The 19,621-nt window shown below is 35.7% G+C and overlaps 3 protein-coding genes and 1 pseudogene across 4 annotated transcripts; 3 read left to right on the forward strand and 1 right to left on the reverse strand.

The window, feature by feature from the left end:
• Positions 1 to 1,488: 1,488 nt before the first annotated feature.
• On the forward strand, positions 1,489 to 2,637 carry LOC113078608 (transmembrane protein 187-like). Its single transcript, XM_026250928.1, has one exon. The coding sequence runs from the start codon at positions 1,594 to 1,596 to the stop codon at positions 2,362 to 2,364; it is 771 nt and encodes a 256-aa protein (XP_026106713.1). The 5' UTR covers positions 1,489 to 1,593; the 3' UTR covers positions 2,365 to 2,637.
• Positions 2,638 to 3,276: 639 nt separating this feature from the next.
• On the reverse strand, positions 3,277 to 6,952 carry LOC113078610 (C-C chemokine receptor type 8-like; annotated as a pseudogene).
• Positions 6,953 to 9,624: 2,672 nt separating this feature from the next.
• Positions 9,625 to 13,817, forward strand: LOC113078601 (NADH dehydrogenase [ubiquinone] iron-sulfur protein 8, mitochondrial-like). Its single transcript, XM_026250923.1, has 7 exons — positions 9,625 to 9,708; positions 10,469 to 10,525; positions 10,668 to 10,733; positions 10,813 to 10,902; positions 10,987 to 11,159; positions 11,640 to 11,768; positions 12,984 to 13,817. Exons 2-7 carry the CDS (start codon positions 10,483 to 10,485, stop codon positions 13,113 to 13,115), a joined length of 633 nt encoding a protein of 210 aa, XP_026106708.1. The 5' UTR covers positions 9,625 to 9,708; positions 10,469 to 10,482; the 3' UTR covers positions 13,116 to 13,817.
• Positions 13,818 to 14,342: 525 nt separating this feature from the next.
• Positions 14,343 to 19,202, forward strand: LOC113078600 (syntaxin-3-like). Of its 2 annotated transcripts, XM_026250922.1 has the most exons (11): positions 14,343 to 14,522; positions 15,238 to 15,312; positions 15,582 to 15,681; positions 15,787 to 15,861; positions 15,962 to 16,032; positions 16,119 to 16,227; positions 16,338 to 16,411; positions 18,271 to 18,405; positions 18,515 to 18,625; positions 18,944 to 19,029; positions 19,102 to 19,202. In XM_026250922.1, the coding sequence occupies exons 1-10, from the start codon at positions 14,493 to 14,495 to the stop codon at positions 19,019 to 19,021; spliced, it is 858 nt and encodes a 285-aa protein (XP_026106707.1). In that variant the 5' UTR covers positions 14,343 to 14,492; the 3' UTR covers positions 19,022 to 19,029; positions 19,102 to 19,202. The 2 variants fall into 2 exon arrangements, with proteins under 2 accessions (XP_026106707.1, XP_026106706.1); XM_026250921.1 differs by lacking the exons at positions 18,944 to 19,029; positions 19,102 to 19,202 and having other exon boundaries at positions 18,515 to 18,924.
• Positions 19,203 to 19,621: the final 419 nt, after the last annotated feature.

Raw genomic sequence — 19,621 nt, forward strand, 5'->3', positions numbered from 1 at the left:
ACAGCATTAAATATTAAGTCTACATTAAATAGCTTGGTGCTTATATCATTAAATAGATTAGCATTAAAGTGTTTATATTAAAATATGCAGCTGCAAGGAAACTGTCAAATATTAACTCAATAAAACCTGCCCATAGTTTAAACACAATGGGAATGTGTCATAACACTATTATTTTTCATAGATTCAAGCATTCTGGGTCAGTACCTAATTTTACCCAGTTAAATGCCTATGTACTAATAATCCAGTTATATGCCTATGTAATAATGCCTGTACTAAAAATGTACTAATAAACCTAGGGTGTACATTTGGAACAGGACTGTAACATTCCATAAATATGTTTAAGAAAAATGACATGAGCACAAAACGACTCAAACTTAAACTAAAATTAAAATAAAACGAGAATTAAAATGAACACTCAGAAATTCCACTCAGTAGATTCCAGTTTGTACCATAAACAGAAAACCAGGAAACATCTCTTTGAGAAAAAAAAACATAGAGAATTCAAGACAAGGAATGCCAAAGAAACCTGTTGTCATTGCAGGAGGACTGGCCAGCTAGAAGAAAGTGTATTGGTCAAGACAAACTTGACAAACAAGAATGTCTGCAGAATTCCTTCTGGGAATTTACATTTAATCTTTGGACTACAATCTTGATCGTAAATTAACTCTAATGACTCATGTGTATGCTTTTATATATAAACACATATCTCAGCACACATTCACAGATAGATATGTGTTCATATACACATCCACTCATCCACAGTGAAAACATGTTTACACTGCTTACTGTATACTGTGCTGTAAATAGTATCCTGTCGATTTCAACCAGTCATAATAGCACAAGTATATTTGTAGCAATAGCCAACAATACATTGTATGGGTCAAAATTATTTACTTTTTTTAATAAAAAATCTTTAGGATATGAAATAAAGCTCATGTTCCATGACAATATTTTGTATATTTCCTACCGTAAATATATAAAAACATAATTTTTAAAGTAATATGCATTGCTAAGAACTTATTTTATTTATTTATTTTTGTGCAACTTCAGATGCCAGATTTTTAAATAGTTATATCGCATCCAAATCCATTCATGTTTGTTTATTCAGCTTTCATATGATGTATAAATCTCAGTTGTTGTTTTTTTTTTTTTTTTTTTATTAAAAATTAAAAATTATTCCAAATGTATATTCCAGTTCCAAACCTGCTCCAACAAACGAGCCATGAAGTTTTCCAGTAAGCCTGAAAGACCTGATTGTAGTAGGACTTTTTGTAGTTTTCCAGTAAACCTAAAGGACTGGGTGTTTTAGATGCTTAACAGGAACTGAGTTTTGCAACTCTGGGCTATTCCATATACGGGAAATATGCTCACTGTACACATATAGCCTTTATACATACTGCATTATAAAAAAACTAGCATGAGCAGAATGGTTGAACAGAATTCCCAGCTTCGTCATAACCAATGAAAGACTACAGTGGTCGTCACGTGATCTAGAATCCGGAAAACAACCACTGTTTTGTACTCTGTACACAACATTCCACGCGATTTGCTACTGTCCGTTTGAACCGGACTGTCTATTTTTTTTATTAGGAAATGGCAATGTCAGCGCTCGTCCACGTTCTCATACCCTTCCTGCTTTGCATTGCGCTTGCAAACACTCACATTTTCGACAAAGTTTTGGTGGATGTCACGTATGATCACTATGCGGAAAAGAAAGTCGACAGCCTTCCTGCTTTCTTGTCCATGCCGTTTAACTGTCTGATAAACTTGGGATACATATTATTAGGTATCTACTGGATCTTTCAACCGATGTCAGACAATAGAGACACCTGTGCAGCCGTCTACACCAAAGACGTGTTCGCGCTCATGGCAGTGGCCTATGGACCGGTGCAGTGGGTCCGCTTGGCCACATTGCGGCGCGCGCCCTCTGTTTTGGACCAGTGGTTCACTTTACCTATTTTTGCGTGGGTGCTGGTGTGGTGTCGTGTCGTTGACAAAGGCTGGTCGTCCCGTTACGCCTTGATGGTGGAATCGTGCTCTGTCCTCAGCTACGGACTGGCGCTCTTTCACGACCGGGGGTTTGAAGTAGCCCTGGGTGGTCACATCGCCTTCGCCGTGTTCAAAGGCGCCCGAGCGCAGGTGAAGCTCGGAGACACTGCGTCCATGCGCTACCTCTGCTTGGCCCTGCTGTCCTGCGCTGGTTTCGTGGCTCTCAAGCTTCTGGATCATTCTCTTGCACAGTACTGGGTGTTTCAAAATCTAACTGGACATTTCTGGTCCAAAGTTTGCGACATTCTCCAGTTTCATTACAGCTTTTGTTTTCTCACTCGCCTTAGTGAAAATACACACAAGCGCTCCTCATAAATGCACATACATTCATTCAGTTGAATAAGGCAATGAACATAACATGTACGAAGATAAAATTATGTCACTGACATGTTCTCATTCTAACAATTAATGTGATCAAAGATTTGAAAAATCGAAAATTAATTTGATGCTCTTCTCTGTTCAGTTTTATGTTCATAACAGTGTCATAACTTTGTAATTAATAGATTAAGGAAAAATGCCGAATATGTGAAATACTTGGATTTCATCTCTTAGAATACAGTATTATCAAATCAATATAGGCCTACTGTGTGTGTGTGTGTGTGTGTGTGTGTGTGTGTGTGTGTGTGTGTGTGTGTGTATGCAAACTCACTATTTCAGGCATTTAATTGTGTGCGTGTGTGTGTGTGTGTGTTCGTGTACTGTATGTGTAATGGTATGGTTTAAGAGGACACAAATGTGTATAATGACATGGGTACAAAATGGTGTTTTATGAAATTCAAAAATTGCCAGTAGACGGGGTAGATTTAGGTGTAGGGTGATGGTAAATACAGTTTGTATAAAAGCCATTATGCCTATGGAGAGTAAGATGTGTGTGTGTTTAGTTACAAATTTAGTTACAAATTTAATGTGAGTGTATGGACTTTATGATGTCATATCCTAAGCTTCATTCTCAGGTTTTTCAATTTAAAGATGAATACAAAATGAATGTATAGTTATGGACAGCCTGGCATATGTGCCTTAACTTGACACATTAAAGCAAAACATTTTCATAATTTTTTATTAGCTACATGTCTGCCTTTACTGAAATCTCTGCACGCATCTAGCCATGAGACAGAGTGTCATTTCTCCTTGTGAAAGTAATGATGAGATGCATTATGAAATGTGTTGACAAAAGGGAAGAAAAAAAATCTTATTGCTTGTAAATCACATATATCATATATATAATCATATATCATATTTCAAGCCTTGTAGTAATGCCGGTCAGCACTGGTTTGGGAAAAGTTGATCTCCTTGTGTTCAAGAACAGTATAAGTACTGCTTTTCGGAAGCCTTTATTTGTGCAGTAGATTTAAGGGGTTTAAACCACAGTCCAGAAATGCCATTACTGAAGATAGTGATTGCAGCCATTCAGGGGATGGGGACAAATCAAGCCTCCGAAGGAGAACCAACTGACAAAACAAGAATAAAACGGAATTGTTAACATGGAAAATCGCATTAAAATCAATCCTTTGACTCCTAAAAAATTAACAAAAAAGAAAATGATTCCACACTAACAGATTTTTCTCACCTCGGATGCAGCAAATGGAGCATAGCAGAGCAGATACAAGATCACTAGCAGTGGTGTGATAGTGGACAGGTCACCCTGGCTAGATAAAATTTGGATATTTAATCTGAAAGAAAAATTGAGAAATGGGAGAAATTTTGCATTACCGGTATATCACCTGCTCACCAATGGATCTAATCACCAATGCAGTGAATGGGTGCCATCAGAATGAAAGGACAAACAGATGATAAAAACATCACAATAATTCACACAACTCCAGTCCATCATTTAATGCCTTGTGGAGCAAAAAGCTTCATGTTTCTTTGGATTATTGTGATGTTTTTATCAGCTGCTTGCCTCTCATTCTGACGGCACCCATTAATTGCAGATGGACCACTGGTGAGTAAGTGATGTAATGATAAATTTATCCAAATCTATTTTAATGATGAAACAAACTCTTGAATGGACAGAGGTTGAGTACATTTTTAGCACATTTTCATTTTTGAATGAAATATTCCTTTGAAAATCCTTATGAAATCTTACAGCATTCCATGTTCACTACTTTCAACTATACAAACCTGTAACAGCCTTTCCCATAGTCAGCACAAGTCAGGATGGAGCAGGAGAGTATGAGGAGAAATGGGATGGAGATGGAGAAGGCACAGAGGATGTAAACCAGCATGTCAGAGTAACTGCTTTCCCAGAAAACTGCACACAGCATTTCTGCTGGATCATACCTGAAAATGGCATGCAGAGTATAGTGAGAAGTCATGTTGATGTCTAAATTGTGAGCATTTCTAAGCATCTTCATTCACTTTATCCATTCATAGACAACTGGTACTGCTCCAAATATAGCTCCAGTGCTCCATTGATGCACATGCCACCGCCATGAGAACAGACAGCTTTTTGTCTTTGGAAGGATTCCCATGTATCTCTGAACACAGAGAATTTCTGAGGACAAAGAAGAAAATAATGGTATTATTGTGAAATAACTGAAATATATACTATAAGTCTATACTATAAATCTATAAGACGCACTTTTTTCATAGTTTGGCTGGTCCTGCGACTTATAGTCAGGTGTGAATTATTTATCAAAATTAATTTGACATGAACCTAGAGAAATGAACCAGGAGTTCACATTACCGTCTACAGTCGCGAGAGGGCGCTCTATGCTGCTCAGTGCTCCTAAAGACCACACTGAAAACATTAGAGCGCCCTCTCGCGGCTGGAGACGGTAATGTTTCCTCTTGGTTATTGGTTCTAAATAAATGCGACTTATTGTCCAGTGCGATTTATATATGTTTTTTCCTAGTCATGACGTATTTTTGGACTGATGTAACTTATACTCAGGTGCGACTTATAGTCAGAAAAATATGGAATATACTTTTATTCAGCAAGGCACATTCAATTGATTAAAAGTTACAGTAAAAGACACATATAATGTTACGAAAATTTTCGATTTCAAATAAATTATGTTATTGTGGAAGTTCTAAAAAATATATTTAATAATATATTATAAATATAACCATTTGTAACCAAATAATAATAATAATAACAAACATTTTATTTTAATAATGAAACTAAAAAAGATGTGAAACTAGAAAAAAGATGTAGCACTCCAAACAGAAAAAAAGTTCTTAGTACTGCAAGTGCGTAGAGCCAATGGCATTAGAATGAACAGGAGGAATGGCTAACCGCACGCTGATCCACTCAAGACTGAAAGTCTACAAAAATTATTTATTTTTCAATTTGCATTGTGCAAAAAAAAGTGCAAAGTGCATGTGAGTTAAAAACAGAATGGACACCAGCAAACATTTCAGCGGATTGCTATCTTCAGTCTATTTAGCAAACAACCTTCACCCTTTTTAAGCAAGTCAGCAATTAAGGACAATCAGCTGAATGCAGTTATCTCAATCTCAATTGTCTCAAGTGGAATTACAAACAAGTATATATATGCACATTTCAAATGAACAACTTCCAATGATAGTTTAGCATTACAGACACACAAAAGGAATGAATATGTTTTACAGAAAACAAGAAAATTCAAGTTCTTCATTCATACCCTCAGGAAATAAAGATTTAAGTTCAAAGATCCAATTTTTAATTTTTCTAATGTATCATAATTAAAGTGCAATATTAACTAAAAAACACTTACCATAAAATTGTATAACTAATCATAACATTGCTTTTAGAAATATAAAAACATCCAGTTGTATACATTTCTTAACTTTTTTTTTCTTCAAAAATATTCAAATATTCAAATGTAAGCTACGACAGAGTACAGGATCCAATGCACCCTCCTGCAACCATTCAGGTGTATTGTGTTTATTTATGGTTCTTTATAGTTAATTAAAATGAAATCAGTATAAGAGATATCCCACAGAGGTAAATTGTGCCTTGTTACAGCCATATGCTTCCAATGGAAGAGGTGATGAAGGTGAACTTGAGCAGGCTCACCATCTCACACCACGGAGAAATCTGACCTTCACTCAGCACAGCAAAGAGGGAGCCACAGATTATGAGGATGGAGCAGAGGAAATCTGAGAGTGTGAGACTGAAAAGGGGCAGCCAGTAAAGGCATTGAAAATGGTCTTTACACTGTGAGAGAGCAAAAAAAAAATTTTTTTTAATAAAATAAAGGCATGAGGCATTAAATTTTAAAACTGATTGCAATCCCTTATTTTTTCATTTGTTTTCTTTTTTAAATAAAATGATATATTTTTTTTATAAAATTGTATATTATTCTTACCACAACTATGACTATCAAAACCAATCCATTTCCCAAAACACCCAGTACCATCTCAGTGGTGAGGATAGGAGCGAGCAGAGACTTCTCAGTTCTGGACCAATAATTCTCCTCTGATTCTGTTATATTATCTGAAGTGTTCACTGAAATGAATCAGAATATTATTCAGAAATCAGGGCCCGTATCCCTAAAGAATTTTTGTGCAAAAAGTGGTTCCTAGCGGCCAAATTCTAAGAAAATTCTCAGAGTCATGACGTTTTCTTAGAATTTACCCTAAAAGTGACACGAAAATCTCAGTTAATATAAAAGCTATTCCTCAAGATTCCTAGCGTTTATAAGGGCTCCTAAGGCGAGATCTGCTAAGAGCAGGGAAGAGGACTTTTAGTGGCTTAGGAGTTCCCCTAAGCAGCTGCACAAAATGGCCAACAGAGGAGGCAGGAGAGATGTCCTGCAAACACTGGATGACAGGGAATTATTGAGACGCTACAGATTGGATCGTGCAGGAATCATGTTTGTGGTGGATCTCCTTAGAGATGCAATTACTTCACCAACTGGGCCAGCAACAAACCTTGCTCCTCAGTCCAGTTCGGCTTGCGATTCCTTTTTTTCTCCATTTTCTGTGTTTGTAGGATATTTGTTAACAAGCCTTCATAAATAGACCAGCCAGCAATCACAGACATTAATAATCACAGTCATTTTCTTGAATGTGAAATATTACTTACAATTACAGTCTGCATAAGATTAGAGTGTATAATTATGTTTATTGATTTGAGGGTTCATCCTTTGCTCATTATCACCAAAAGTTAATTTTCATCAAACTTGTAGGATCAACCAATCAAGGCTTTTGAAATGATGACTCATACCTAGCAACGGGGTCAACCACACCTCCTCACTAAAATAGGATTTTCCTTCCATTCCTTGCTCAGAGTTCACTGAAAATGTTCTGGAATCACTTCTAAGCTAAAACTCCTGGCAAGGAATTTTTAGGTTAAGTTAGGAGCTCTCTGAGAGGATTCTCAGAATCTTTAGGGATACGGGCCCAGGATTCAATTTAGCATTTATAATATATAAAAAATATATATGTATATACATCAGCCTTCACTTTGTGACTTGAGCAGGTCAGTCAATGAAACAGCACAGATTTATCTTCATCACAGAACATGACAGGGAGAATTGTGTGTAAAGGTGATCGACTTACTTTGTCACTCAAGCAGAGACCTACAGATAATCCAAACAATTAGAAGAAAGAAAGCTTCACACTTTGTTTTGTGGATATTTGATACAGAGAGCACTGAACACAGTGATTACGTGGAGACGTATGTCACCGCTTTTTGTAATTAAACTGATGCTGCTTCATTAAGCTTTAACCATCAAATACTTATTCAGCTTTCTCCACAGTGACAGCACTAATGGCTTCGAAGCATATTTCATAGTATAAGAAAAATAATCCCTCTGAAATGTAATTTTAGCAGTATATAAACAGCTGCAAATCTTATTTCATCAACTCCTATCTCACTCAAGTCCAAAACTATTTTCAAAACGTCAGAAGGTTAGAAAATTATAACTTTGATAATAAAGGAGGTTTTATTAACTGTATTATTTTTTTAAATTATTGTTTATGTTTTGTTTTTTTTTATTTATATATATATATATATATATATATATATATATATATATATATATATATATATATATATATATATATATTAGTGCTGTCAATCGATTAAAAAAAATTAACTAATTAATCGCACAATTTTTAAAAATTAATCGCGATTAATCGCGATTAATCGCAATTAAAAGACTGAAACTTTTTGGATATGTAAATGTAAAATGTAAATAATTAATGTAAACTCAAGACATTTAAATTTAAATTCAAAATATTTAAATTCAAAATATGATTGTTTATTGGAATTTTTGTTTAACTTGTAACACAGATTTTCTCATGTAAACAACATACCTGCAATAAACCATCAATATCCTCCAAATTAACTGTTGGCTTGAAAGCCATATTTATTACAGAAATAAAAACACAGGCATGTAAGTACCATTTGAATTTCAAAACAATCAATGCCAATGAAAAACAAAAATGATTTCCATGTTGAATTCTAAGTGGACTGCAAAAAAATTCCAAAGTATAGTCATTGCCAGTGCTTTAAGTGGGCCAGTACGCACCAGTAGCCTACTCAGTACCGCCACTTCCAAATATAGCTCTTGAGCGTACCGCCACCTCTCCGTGCGCCCAGAACGTGCTTGTAGCGTACCGGTACGCTCATTTGGACATCTGTTTTAATAGAGGTTTTAATCTTTTACCTGCACTGCCGATTTTCAGAGCGCCCTTCACAATGCAAGCTTCCTAATTCATCCCACCCAGGGCAGAAACTACATTACCCATTCACCCTTAAGTTATACAAGTGAATAGCGCATGTGTCGCTTTTCCCACTGTTAAGTGTCAACAACTCAACGTGGCCGGAGAAGGTGTGTGAAACTCGTTGTGAGTTATACTAAAGCAAAATCTTGAGTATTTATTGTCTGATAAACATTAAAAACTGTCTGCGGAGGTTGAGTCTTCCTGCAGCCCCCGCTGGCTGTTCATTGGCTGCAGCATCTTTTTTCTAAGTTCTAAAAAAATACCGTAGACGGCAAGGCACAAATTTAGATATTCATTTATCTAATTAATCTATAGCCTATGCACAAAGACAATATGATCTTTTTGTCCCCTTTTTTGTTTTAAAGCTTGATGAAGAGAGAGAGCGCAAGTTGCTGCAGCTGCGAGGAGGACAGTGATGCACGCGCACAGGAGTGATTGACAGTTCGCGGCACTGTGTACAAAAAATACTCCGCTACACAATTATTTCGTTTAAGCTTATTAACGTTAGCGTTACAGAAAGGTCTGATTTACGCACTGTTACAGTCATTGTTTTTTGTTTTTTTTTTAAACAATGACATTTGAGTTCATGATTTTAATGTTGCTGTTTCTTGTGGCAGACTGAATGAAGAGTAATGTTTCTTGTGGCAGACTGAAGAGTAATCCGGCAGAGTTTTATACTGAAACTTTCCGTCTAAATGTCCTTCCTTGGTCTTATCCATATTTCTTTGCACGTTGAACACACATAGGCCACAACTGGAAATAAAAAAAACTACAACCGCGTTAATTGCGTTATTTTATTTTAACGCGTTAAATATTTCAAATTAATCGAATGCGTTAACGCGCTAATTTTGACAGCACTAATATATATATATATATATATATATATATATATATATATATTTTTTTTTTTTTTTTTTTTAATACCTCACTTCCGGCGTTCTGCGTGTGCATTTCCTCAATCGTCCGCTGTTCTGGTTGAGAAGGCCAAATAGCGAGTGTCCGGTGAGTGCGAACTGGTTTTTAAACTCTCTGCATTCGCAATCTATCTTTTGGATGAATATGCACCGTTTTTTGTGGAACCGATATAATCAATACAATATTAGAAACCCAAACATTGCTATAAATGTTCTACCAATAATGACAGTTTAGTCATTGAAAGTCCTTGAGAAAATCAGCCGGTGGCTAAGCTACTGCAAACACATCACGGACAGCATTTAACTTTGAATACAAACACAGAGTTATAGATATTTAGGCAAATATAAAATATGTAAATTCACATTGGAGAAAGCAAGCTAAGTAAGTTAGCCTGCTAAAACGGACATGCTTGAGCTCCTGTCCTCAGCCACTTGCTGCATTCCTGCAACATCTGGGTTCCCCAGTCTAACAGTTGCTTTATTATTTTGGACGTGGTACATGTTTTCTGTTGATTAAATGGGGAAATTTATATGTGGTGCTTTAAATTAACGACCTTTATGTGTCTGCTGTCTCGCGATGTGAACGGAACCAATGTTTGGGGTCTTGTTTACGTTCTGTAAGGGGAAGTTACAACAGTGGAACACTGTTTTGTGTAACTGTTTCTCCCAATTAAAGTGCAATACAATATTGAATGTCTTGAATGAGCCTGTTTCTTACCATTATTTCAAAATTAGATGTTTTAAGGTTGTCAGTATATGTCCTCAAGTACGTTTAGTGTTGTAATCTGAGAAAATATATATAACAAACCCTAATTTCCATCCCTTATCTTTGTCTGTTTCAATCACAGTGCACTTCACTGAGATGTCTGCGGCATTACGTTTGGTCTACACCATATCCAGGCCAGGTGAGTCTAAAAATGATTACAACAGAAGCAATATAAGAGTTTTTTAAAAAGCAGCAAATACAATGAAATTTTAGTTTGACTGTATATGAAATCAAATAAAAGTCTTGTTTCTCAGATGACTGATCATTTGCTTACTTCTTAGGGTCATTTCTGGCCAGTCGAAATCTTGCACGTCCTCTCAGCCTGTCTGCACACAGAGCAGGGATTAGTAAGTATCGTGTGGTATAAAATATGGTCTTGGTATTAAACTATTTCCTATATCATCATCACTATTTTTCTATATGCAGAGTATGTGAATGATCAGGAGGACGCCACAGATATGAAGTCCATCACGGACCGTGCAGCTCAGACTCTTCTGTGGACCGAGCTGTTCAGAGGTCAGGAACAACATGAGACTTCCTTAAAGACATCACAAAAATGACTCTATAAGTAGGTACCAGCTGATGTTTGTCTTGATGTAGGTTTGGGAATGACCATGAGCTACCTTTTCCGTGAACCTGCCACAATCAACTACCCCTTCGAGAAGGGCCCTCTGTCGCCCCGTTTCCGTGGGGAACATGCGCTGCGCAGGTACCCCTCTGGAGAGGAGCGGTGCATTGCATGTAAACTTTGTGAAGCCATTTGTCCAGCCCAGGTATACTTTCTTTCTGATTGGCCTTGTTCATTCTAATATAACTTGACAGTGTAAACGCCCGTTCACACCAAGGAGGATAACTATAAAGATATTGTTCTAAAAATCATTCTCGATATTAAAGAATAGCTCATACCACAGTTATGATAAAGAAACTGAGAAACTATATCGTTGGAATCACTTTTTTTTCCAGCTGATGAGCAATGCAAACATTGACAATCAAGATCAAAATCAATCTTGCTATAACTAGCTCGAGAATCTAAAGCAGCAGAAGAGTGTGCGCTTAAAATAAACCGACAATATAATCCGCTGGTGTGAATGCTAATATCTTTATCTTTATAGCTATTATATATTATCATTATTGGTGTGAACTTGGTGTGAACGGGGCTTAATGACAAGCAGTAATTGCATGCAGGTTTAATTATTTGCACAGTAATAGTTTAAATTTCCAAAGTGACCCCCATGTGTCTCTCTCTCTCTCAGGCGATCACAATTGAGGCAGAACCTCGTGCCGATGGCAGCAGGAGAACAACGCGTTATGACATAGACATGACCAAATGCATCTATTGTGGCTTTTGCCAGGAGGCCTGCCCTGTGGATGCTATTGTAGAGGTGAGCATCTCCAGCACAGGTTTCAACTACTCATCATGTCTTTTAACAGCCTGAATGCTTTCAAAGCTGTGGAAATTTTGAGGAAAAAGCCATCAAAGTTAATACAGCGCAATAGAGGAAACAAATAAATAAATAAACACTACAATGTGGGGCCAGTAAGAGTTTTTAAATTTTTATTTGAAAGAAGCCTTTTATGTTCACCAAGGCTGCATTTATTTGATCAAATTCAATTAAAGAGTAATATTGTGAAATATTATCACAATTAAAAAAAATAACCGTTTTATTTTCTAAAATATAATGTGAATTTTTAGCAGTCATTACAGTAATCATTTTAATATGCTGATTTGGTGATTTTGATGGTCATTATTATCAACTGTATTATCTTATATATAAAAAAAGTTTAATTGTGGAAAAAATTTCACTTTTTTCTAGATTCATTGATGAACAGAAGGTTTAAAAGAACAGCATTTTTGAAAAGAAATTTGTTGTAACATTATAAATGTCTTTACTGTTTTTTTTAATTACATTTATGCTTCATTGCTGAATAATAGCATTGATTTATTTAATGAAATCTTGCTGAACCCTAATTTTTAAATGTTAATGTATATATGTGACCCAGGACCACAAAACCAATCATTTGAGATCTAAAAGCTGAACAAGTAAGCTTTTTATTGATGCATGGTTTGTTAGGATAGAACAATATTTGACCAAAATACAACTATTTGAAAATCTGGAATCTGAGGGTGCAAAAAAAAAAGATAAAATCAATAGACTGAGAAAATTGCCTTTAAAGTTGTCTAAAATAAGTTTGTAGCTATGCATGAATGTTACTAATCAAAAATTAAGTTTTGATATTTATGGTAGGAAATTTACAAAATGTCTTCATGGAACATGATCTTTACTTAATATCCTAATGATTTTTGGCATAAAAGAAAAATCTGTAATTTTGTCCCATACAATATATATGTTGGCTATTGCTACAAATATACCCCAGCAACTTAAAACTGGTTTTGTGCTCCAGGTTCACATATTATATAATGTGCATTAAATTATTAGCAGAATTATTGCGATATTGCGCAGCATGAGAAGTCAAATGTACAAAATAAGCAGGTGTTTAAAAGTGTCGAATTAAAATCTCCATAAGGATGAAAACATTCTAAATAACCAGATCTAGTGGAGTTAATGTCCACCTTTTCCTGTCTGTCTTTTTCTTAGGGTCCCAACTTTGAGTTCTCCACAGAGACTCATGAGGAACTGCTTTATAACAAGGAGAAACTCCTCAACAATGGAGACAAGTGGGAGGCTGAGATCGCTGCCAACATCCAAGCTGACTATCTCTACAGATAAATAAATGTCATGGACTGTCTCATTTCAACATAGTGACTATATACTCTTCACCATGCTCTCTTACCAGTAATCACAATTTCAATTACACATGAAAGATTTGCTTTAAGAGTTACTGTTGTGCTGAGTACATATTTTCAAAGCCCAGGGACTGACTTTTTGTGAAGATGCACATCATTTTCAATTTCTTTCTGTGTGAGCATAATGTAGATGCTCAGGCCTAAAATTACGTTCACACATTCATGTCTGTAAACTACAGCAGCCTTACAGTGGTGCCTCAGATTGAAACATTTCTGTGTTCATCTAAAACTGTGCTTTGGACTCACCATTCAACACAGCATGACCATCACACGGCAAATGTTGAAGTGTGTTGTTCAATAAACAGTGTCTAATGGCAGTATAACTGAAGTTATTCTTGAAAACCACCATAAGGATGATGCACTACTTTGAGGCTAATGTTACGTTGAAATTTTGAGGCAGGAGATCCATCCTTCCCATTTTCACCCTTCTTCCTTTCATATTGTGAACATCCATTGGATTTAAATGAAGAGTTGTAAGAAACAAAACCACTTTGACAGTTGTGTTGACTATATCTCACATTTTATCCTTACAGGCAAAGACATTTTATTTGTCCTTGCGAGTACTGTACAAAGACTAAATACTTGTGGACCGTATTTAATAAATACATCCCCTGTCCAAATCTTTCACAATCTTTTTGAAGTTTCTTCATACAACCAATGCATGCTAAAGATGAAGATTTTCTTCATATGTATTTTTTGTTTCTTTAAATATCTTTTTAATGGAATGGGAAATCTTTGTCATTTTTGTCTTATATAGAGCTGTGTCAGACTGACTAAGTCAATGATTTGAGCTGATTTGTGAAACATAGTGCTTGGTGTTTTGACTTCTTTAATTGTTTTTGCTGATGGAAAAGAAATATGCAGACTGCTCCATTTTTGTCCACATAACATGATTTCTTCATTGTATTCATTTTAAGTCTCGGTACTAGTCAAACAGTTTGAGGTAGTCCCGTGTGCTAGTGGAGAAAAAGGAGCACCTCGGTAGATGAAGATTAGCGACCCAGTATACAACTGTTGCTCTAATCCGCTCTGAGAGGATAGGCTTAGCACAACTACAAGACAAGAGCGACACTGACATATTGTTTTATTTTATTTTTTCCATACTTTTTTGTTTCTATTTTATTTTCTATTTTGAGAGTGTTTAAAGAAAGAATCCAGAAGACCTCGGTGTATGCGGTAATTAACATGTTTTCTAGCTAACTATCCAGAGTGAAAACTACCTCGCTGCTGTTTATCTCCTACACTGACCACTAACCTACAGTCTTTGAAATCTTAAGTCTCATATCACATTGAACTGACGATGAAGGACCGACTGGAACAACTAAAAGCGGTAAGATTTGATTATGACACACACAGCGGTTCTAGAACTGATTTGCTACTGTTTGACCTTTACGTTACCTGGGAGGTCCTGAGCCCAATATTGACTAACTGAGGTCATTTTTGTCAGTTATTGTCTATTATGGTTAGGTAAATGTTAGCAATAGGTCATTATCCGGAGATTACACTCATGATTATAGAACAAACGTGTTAAACGAGTAAACATTATCAGAACTGGCATTAGGCACGTAGAAACGCGTGTGACTGATAGTTGTGATGCAAGCGAGACGCGCGCATCCAGAGCAACCGTGTCCTGCTGCTTTGTCACGGGGCCAATTCTGTGTATTTAAAATATAATTCTGCGTATTTGATATAAAAAGTGTTGCCTTTCTGTAATATTACATTTCTGTTGAAATAGTGAAGATAAGCTGCAATATATTGTATTTTAAACTTACTGACAAAAACAATTACAGATTGTTGAAAAAAACTCTTAACCAGCTTAATGTCGATTGCTGGTCTTGGTAGGTCTCTCAGTCTGGTTAAGCTGGTCTGTTGGCTGGCCAGGCTTTGGAGACCAGCTGGTCGTTGAGGTAAACACCAGTTTCACCAGTCTGGAAGACCAGCTTAAACCAGCTAAGAAGCTTTCCAAAAAGCTTATTTTAAGGCAGAGAAAACACTATTTCTGCCAAGTTATTAAACTTTCTGCTGTTTGCTATATGTCAAAACAGAAGTCGGATCAAACTCCTGATGATGTGGAAATTCCGGTGGATAATAAAGAATTTATGGATGAGTTCTTCGCTCAGGTATATGTGAATCAGCTACACTGTATTCAAATGAATTTGCACGTTTGAATGTAACAAACTCTTAAAAGTAAAGGTTCTAAAAGAGGGTTTTAACAGCGAAGCCAAAGTTTTAAAAGTCGAAAGAACCCTTTCCCAATACAATTAAAGAACCTTCAGTGCAATGGAAAGTTTCCATGGATATTATTATTTATAGAACCAGCAATGCCAATAAAGAACCTTTATTTTTAAATGTGCAGTTAAATGGAAATTCTTCTCTATATGTTGTACAGATTGAAGAAATCCGCACCAGTATTGACAAGATTGATGAAAATGTAGGCGAGATAAAGCGACTGTATTCTGTCATCCTCTCTGCACCTACATCAGAACAGAGTTAGTCTAATTACATTTTACCTGAATTTTATACATTTATCACTTTTCTCTATCACTTCCCAATCCCATTCATGCTTTAAATATCTCATCTCATTTCTCAACCAGAGACACAGGATGAATTGGAAGCAGTTACCAATGAGATAAAGAAACTGGCCAACAATGCTCGTAACAAACTCAAAAGTCAGCTTTCTGTTCTTCTTTTGTTTGTTGATGAAAATAAAATAAAAATCACTATTATCTAAAATTCTGAGTTGAATTATTTGGTCAACCTTGAAAACAGGCATTGAGCAGAGTTTGGCATCTAACACTGAAGAGAGGGTTTCAGCAGATATCCGGATAAAGAAATCTCAGGTAACCACTAGCCCTTTGAATAAACCACAGGGATTTCCACAAGTAGTATGTTTTTAAAGATATAGTTTTTATCTCCTTTTTTTTAGCATGCTATTCTTGCTAAGAGATTTGTAGAAGTGATGACCAAATACAATGAAGCCCAATTGGAGTTTAGAGAGAAGAGCAAAGGGCGCATCCAAAGACAGCTGGAGATCAGTGAGTGACAAACACATACGCAGACCTTCTTTAGGGCTGGATTAAATAGAAAGTCAGTGATCACAATGTTATATACATTTTGAAGGCAAATGTTGAATCCTGTCTTACAGCTGGCAAAGCCACAACTGATGAAGAGCTGGAGGAAATGCTGGATGGCGGAAATGCTGCAGTATTCACAGCAGGAGTGGGTACTATTCTATAACTTCAATGTGTGATGTTTTGTTGTGAGAACATTGCTTTTCTGTAATTTGTATGGGGTGTAAGATATTTTACTTAGACTGATGTTCATAAGTTGGGAGTCAATAAGATTCTTTTTAAAGGAATATACAAGTGTATCTCAAAAAATAGAATATTGAGAAAAAAAATCATTTTTTGTAACTTTTCAACTTTTCAAAAAGTGAAACTTTCATATTTTGTAAATTCATTACATGTAAAGTAAATCATTTCAAAGTTTTTTTGTTTTTGTTTTAATTTTGATGATTAGAGCTACAGCTCATGAAAGTAAAAAAATCTAATATCTCAGAATATAAGAATATTTCCTAAGATCAGTCAAAAAAAAGGATTTGCAAAACAAAAGAGTTTAAGTTCTTTAAAGTATGTTCATTTATGCACTCAATACTTAGAGGTGTGACCTGGAAGCGATCAGCCTGTGGCACTGCTGAGGCACTATTGAGTCTTCAGCTCATCTGTATTGTTGGATCGATTGGCTTCTCATCTTTCTCTTGAAAATATCCCATAGATTCCATATGGGGTTCAGGTCAGGCACGTTGACTGGCAAATCAAGAACAGTAATATCATGGTCAGCAAAGCACTTGGAAGTGGTTTTGCACTGTGGGCAGGTGCTAAGTCCTGCTGGAAAAAGAAATCAGCATCTCTATAAAACTTTTCAGAAGATGGAAGCATAAAGTGCTCCAAAATCTCATGGTAGATGTCTGCATTGTCTTTGGACTTGATAAAACACAATGGACCAACACCAGCAGATTCCACAGCACCCAAATCATCTCTGATTTAAGAAACTTCACACTGGACTTCAAGAGGCTTGGATTCAGTGCCTCTCCAGACTTACTCTAGACTCCAGACCTTGTTTTCCAAATGAAATGCAAATTTTACTTTTATCTGAAAAGAGGACTTTGGACTATTGAGCAGCAGTCCAGTTATTTTTCTCCTTAGCCCAGGTAAGATGCTTCTGACATTGTTTCTGTTTCAGAAGTGGCTTGGTAGCCCTTTTCCTGAAGACGTCTGAGTGTGTTGCCAAGCCAATGTGTTGTGAAGCTCTCCCAAGTGTTTTAATTGGCTTTGTTTGACAGTATTCTCAAGCTAGTGGTCATCCCTGTTGCTTGTGCACCAATTTCTTCTTTCCAGTCAACTTTGCATTTAATATGCTTTGATACAGCACTCTGTAAACACCCAGCCCTTTCATTAATGACCTACTGTGATTCACACTCCTTGTGGAGGGTGTCAGTGATCGTCTTGTGGACCATTGCCAAGTCAGCAGTCTTCCCCGTTATTGTAGTTTCAAAGATATAATCATCAAAATGTAAACAAAAACTTTAAAAATGCTTTACTTCTAGACTATATGAACGTTATTTTTTTTTATGAGTCAAAAAAAGATGCAGTTTATTTAAGGACACATAAAAAAAAAAAATCTAAAGTGACAGTAAAATTGTTAAATAAAATTATATTTCTAATAATCACTTTTTGGGGGGTATTTTCAATTCTGAAAAGAATTGAAAAGAATCCTGTAAATAATTATCCTGGTGTACAAAAATGTAAGCTTCACAGTATTTTCCAATTTTGATAAAAATATAAAATGTTTCTTAAGCTGCCAATCAGTATATAAGAATGATCTCTGAAGGATCATGTGACACTAAAGACTGAAATGAAAATTTTACTTTGTATCACAAGTAAAAAATTACATTTTAAAATATATTTAAAAAAGGAAATCTGAATTGTAATAATAATATTTCACAATATTACTGTTTGTACTGTATTTTGATTATGTAAATGCTGCTTTCTTTAAAAAAAAAAACTTTTTCTCTGTAGATTATGGACTCTGGGATATCAAAACAGGCACTAAGTGAGATTGAGGCACGACACAAAGATATTATGCGACTGGAGAGCAGCATAAAAGAGTTGCACGACATGTTTGTGGACATTGCAGTACTGGTGGAAAATCAGGTACAAGTGTTTGTCTTTTCAGGAGAATAAAGCAAAGCTATAGCCCTGTTTTGAAGACTTTAGGATTAAAACTGCTCTTAGACACCATTTTGTTCTTATTTGTCAATAGGGAGGCATGATTGACAGGATTGAGAGCAACATGGACCAGTCTGTGGGTTTTGTTGAAAGAGCCGTGGCTGACACTAAAAAGGCTGCAAAGTTCCAACAAGAAGCACGCAGGGTGAGTACAACAATTGTGTCATATAATAAATTACACCTTTACTTAGTATATTTTGTACTACATGTAGACTACCAGTGCTGAGATTCTTAAATTGAATTTTTCTTGTAGCATTTTTCTTTATTTTGATTTTCCATCTTCTATTTTTCTTCATGCATTGATGTCCTCTTTTTCTTCCTCATAATTTTAACCTCATCTCTGTGTGTCTGTTCTCTACACCTTCTAAATCTCTTCTTCCCAATCATCCTTTCCCCTTGCTTTCCTCCACTATCATTATATCGTTATCATGCTGTCACTGGCTGCCCACTCACACCTTTGTAGAAGCAAATGATGATCATGATATGTTGCACAATTCTTGCGGTCATCTGTGGTTCTCTGCTGTATAGCTGGCTGACATAGACTTCAAAGTAAGCATTCATAAAGCTAAATTCATAAAACTGCATATTGACCATTTGTGAGTGACATCCTGTCTTTTCCAGGCAAAGAGGTTGTCTACTTTTTCAAGTCGTGTCTCTATCAAGAATCAAGATAAGAAAGCATCCGTACACACAATATATTTTCCAGTGCTTGTTCATCTAATTTTCCCATCTTGTTTTTTGTCTTTTATGTTCTTTCTATCTTATTAACTGGCCTTGTATTGTTAGAGGCATTGTCTGTTTATTTTAGGGTTGTGGTATGAAATATTGCTTTTATTTATTTAATTGTTTTTGTGAACTTATGATATAGCCCATATGTGATTATTAAAAATACATAAGAGGCTAAGTTTTGTTTCTTGAGGCCTCATTTTTTGTAACTGACAATTGAAACAATTTACATTAGCAGTGTTAAATAGTTTGAAAAAAAAACAGATTAATTCTTTAACATTTACGTTGTTTTATCTTTTATTTTAGGATTAGTCAAAATTCTTTTAAAATTCAATTAGGGTAAACGTGGTTCTGTCTTTACTGACTATTTGCTTATTTAGTTTAGATGAGTAGCACTTAGTTCTTATTTCTTAGG

This window comes from Carassius auratus, unplaced genomic scaffold, assembly GCF_003368295.1.
Source record: "Carassius auratus strain Wakin unplaced genomic scaffold, ASM336829v1 scaf_tig00026096, whole genome shotgun sequence".
Taxonomy (NCBI): domain Eukaryota; kingdom Metazoa; phylum Chordata; class Actinopteri; order Cypriniformes; family Cyprinidae; genus Carassius; species Carassius auratus.

Coding starts and splice junctions, on each gene's coding strand:
- LOC113078608 (XM_026250928.1), top strand. CDS start 1,594: ATGGCAATGTCAGCGCTCGTCCACGTTCTCATACCCTTCCTGCTTTGC.
- LOC113078601 (XM_026250923.1), top strand. CDS start 10,483: ATGTCTGCGGCATTACGTTTGGTCTACACCATATCCAGGCCAG. Junction 10,526..10,667: donor CTACACCATATCCAGGCCAG/GTGAGTCTAAAA, acceptor CTTACTTCTTAG/GGTCATTTCTGGCCAGTCGA. Junction 11,769..12,983: donor CTGTGGATGCTATTGTAGAG/GTGAGCATCTCC, acceptor TCTTTTTCTTAG/GGTCCCAACTTTGAGTTCTC.
- LOC113078600 (XM_026250921.1), top strand. CDS start 14,493: ATGAAGGACCGACTGGAACAACTAAAAGCG. Junction 15,313..15,581: donor TGGATGAGTTCTTCGCTCAG/GTATATGTGAAT, acceptor TATGTTGTACAG/ATTGAAGAAATCCGCACCAG. Junction 16,033..16,118: donor TCCGGATAAAGAAATCTCAG/GTAACCACTAGC, acceptor CCTTTTTTTTAG/CATGCTATTCTTGCTAAGAG.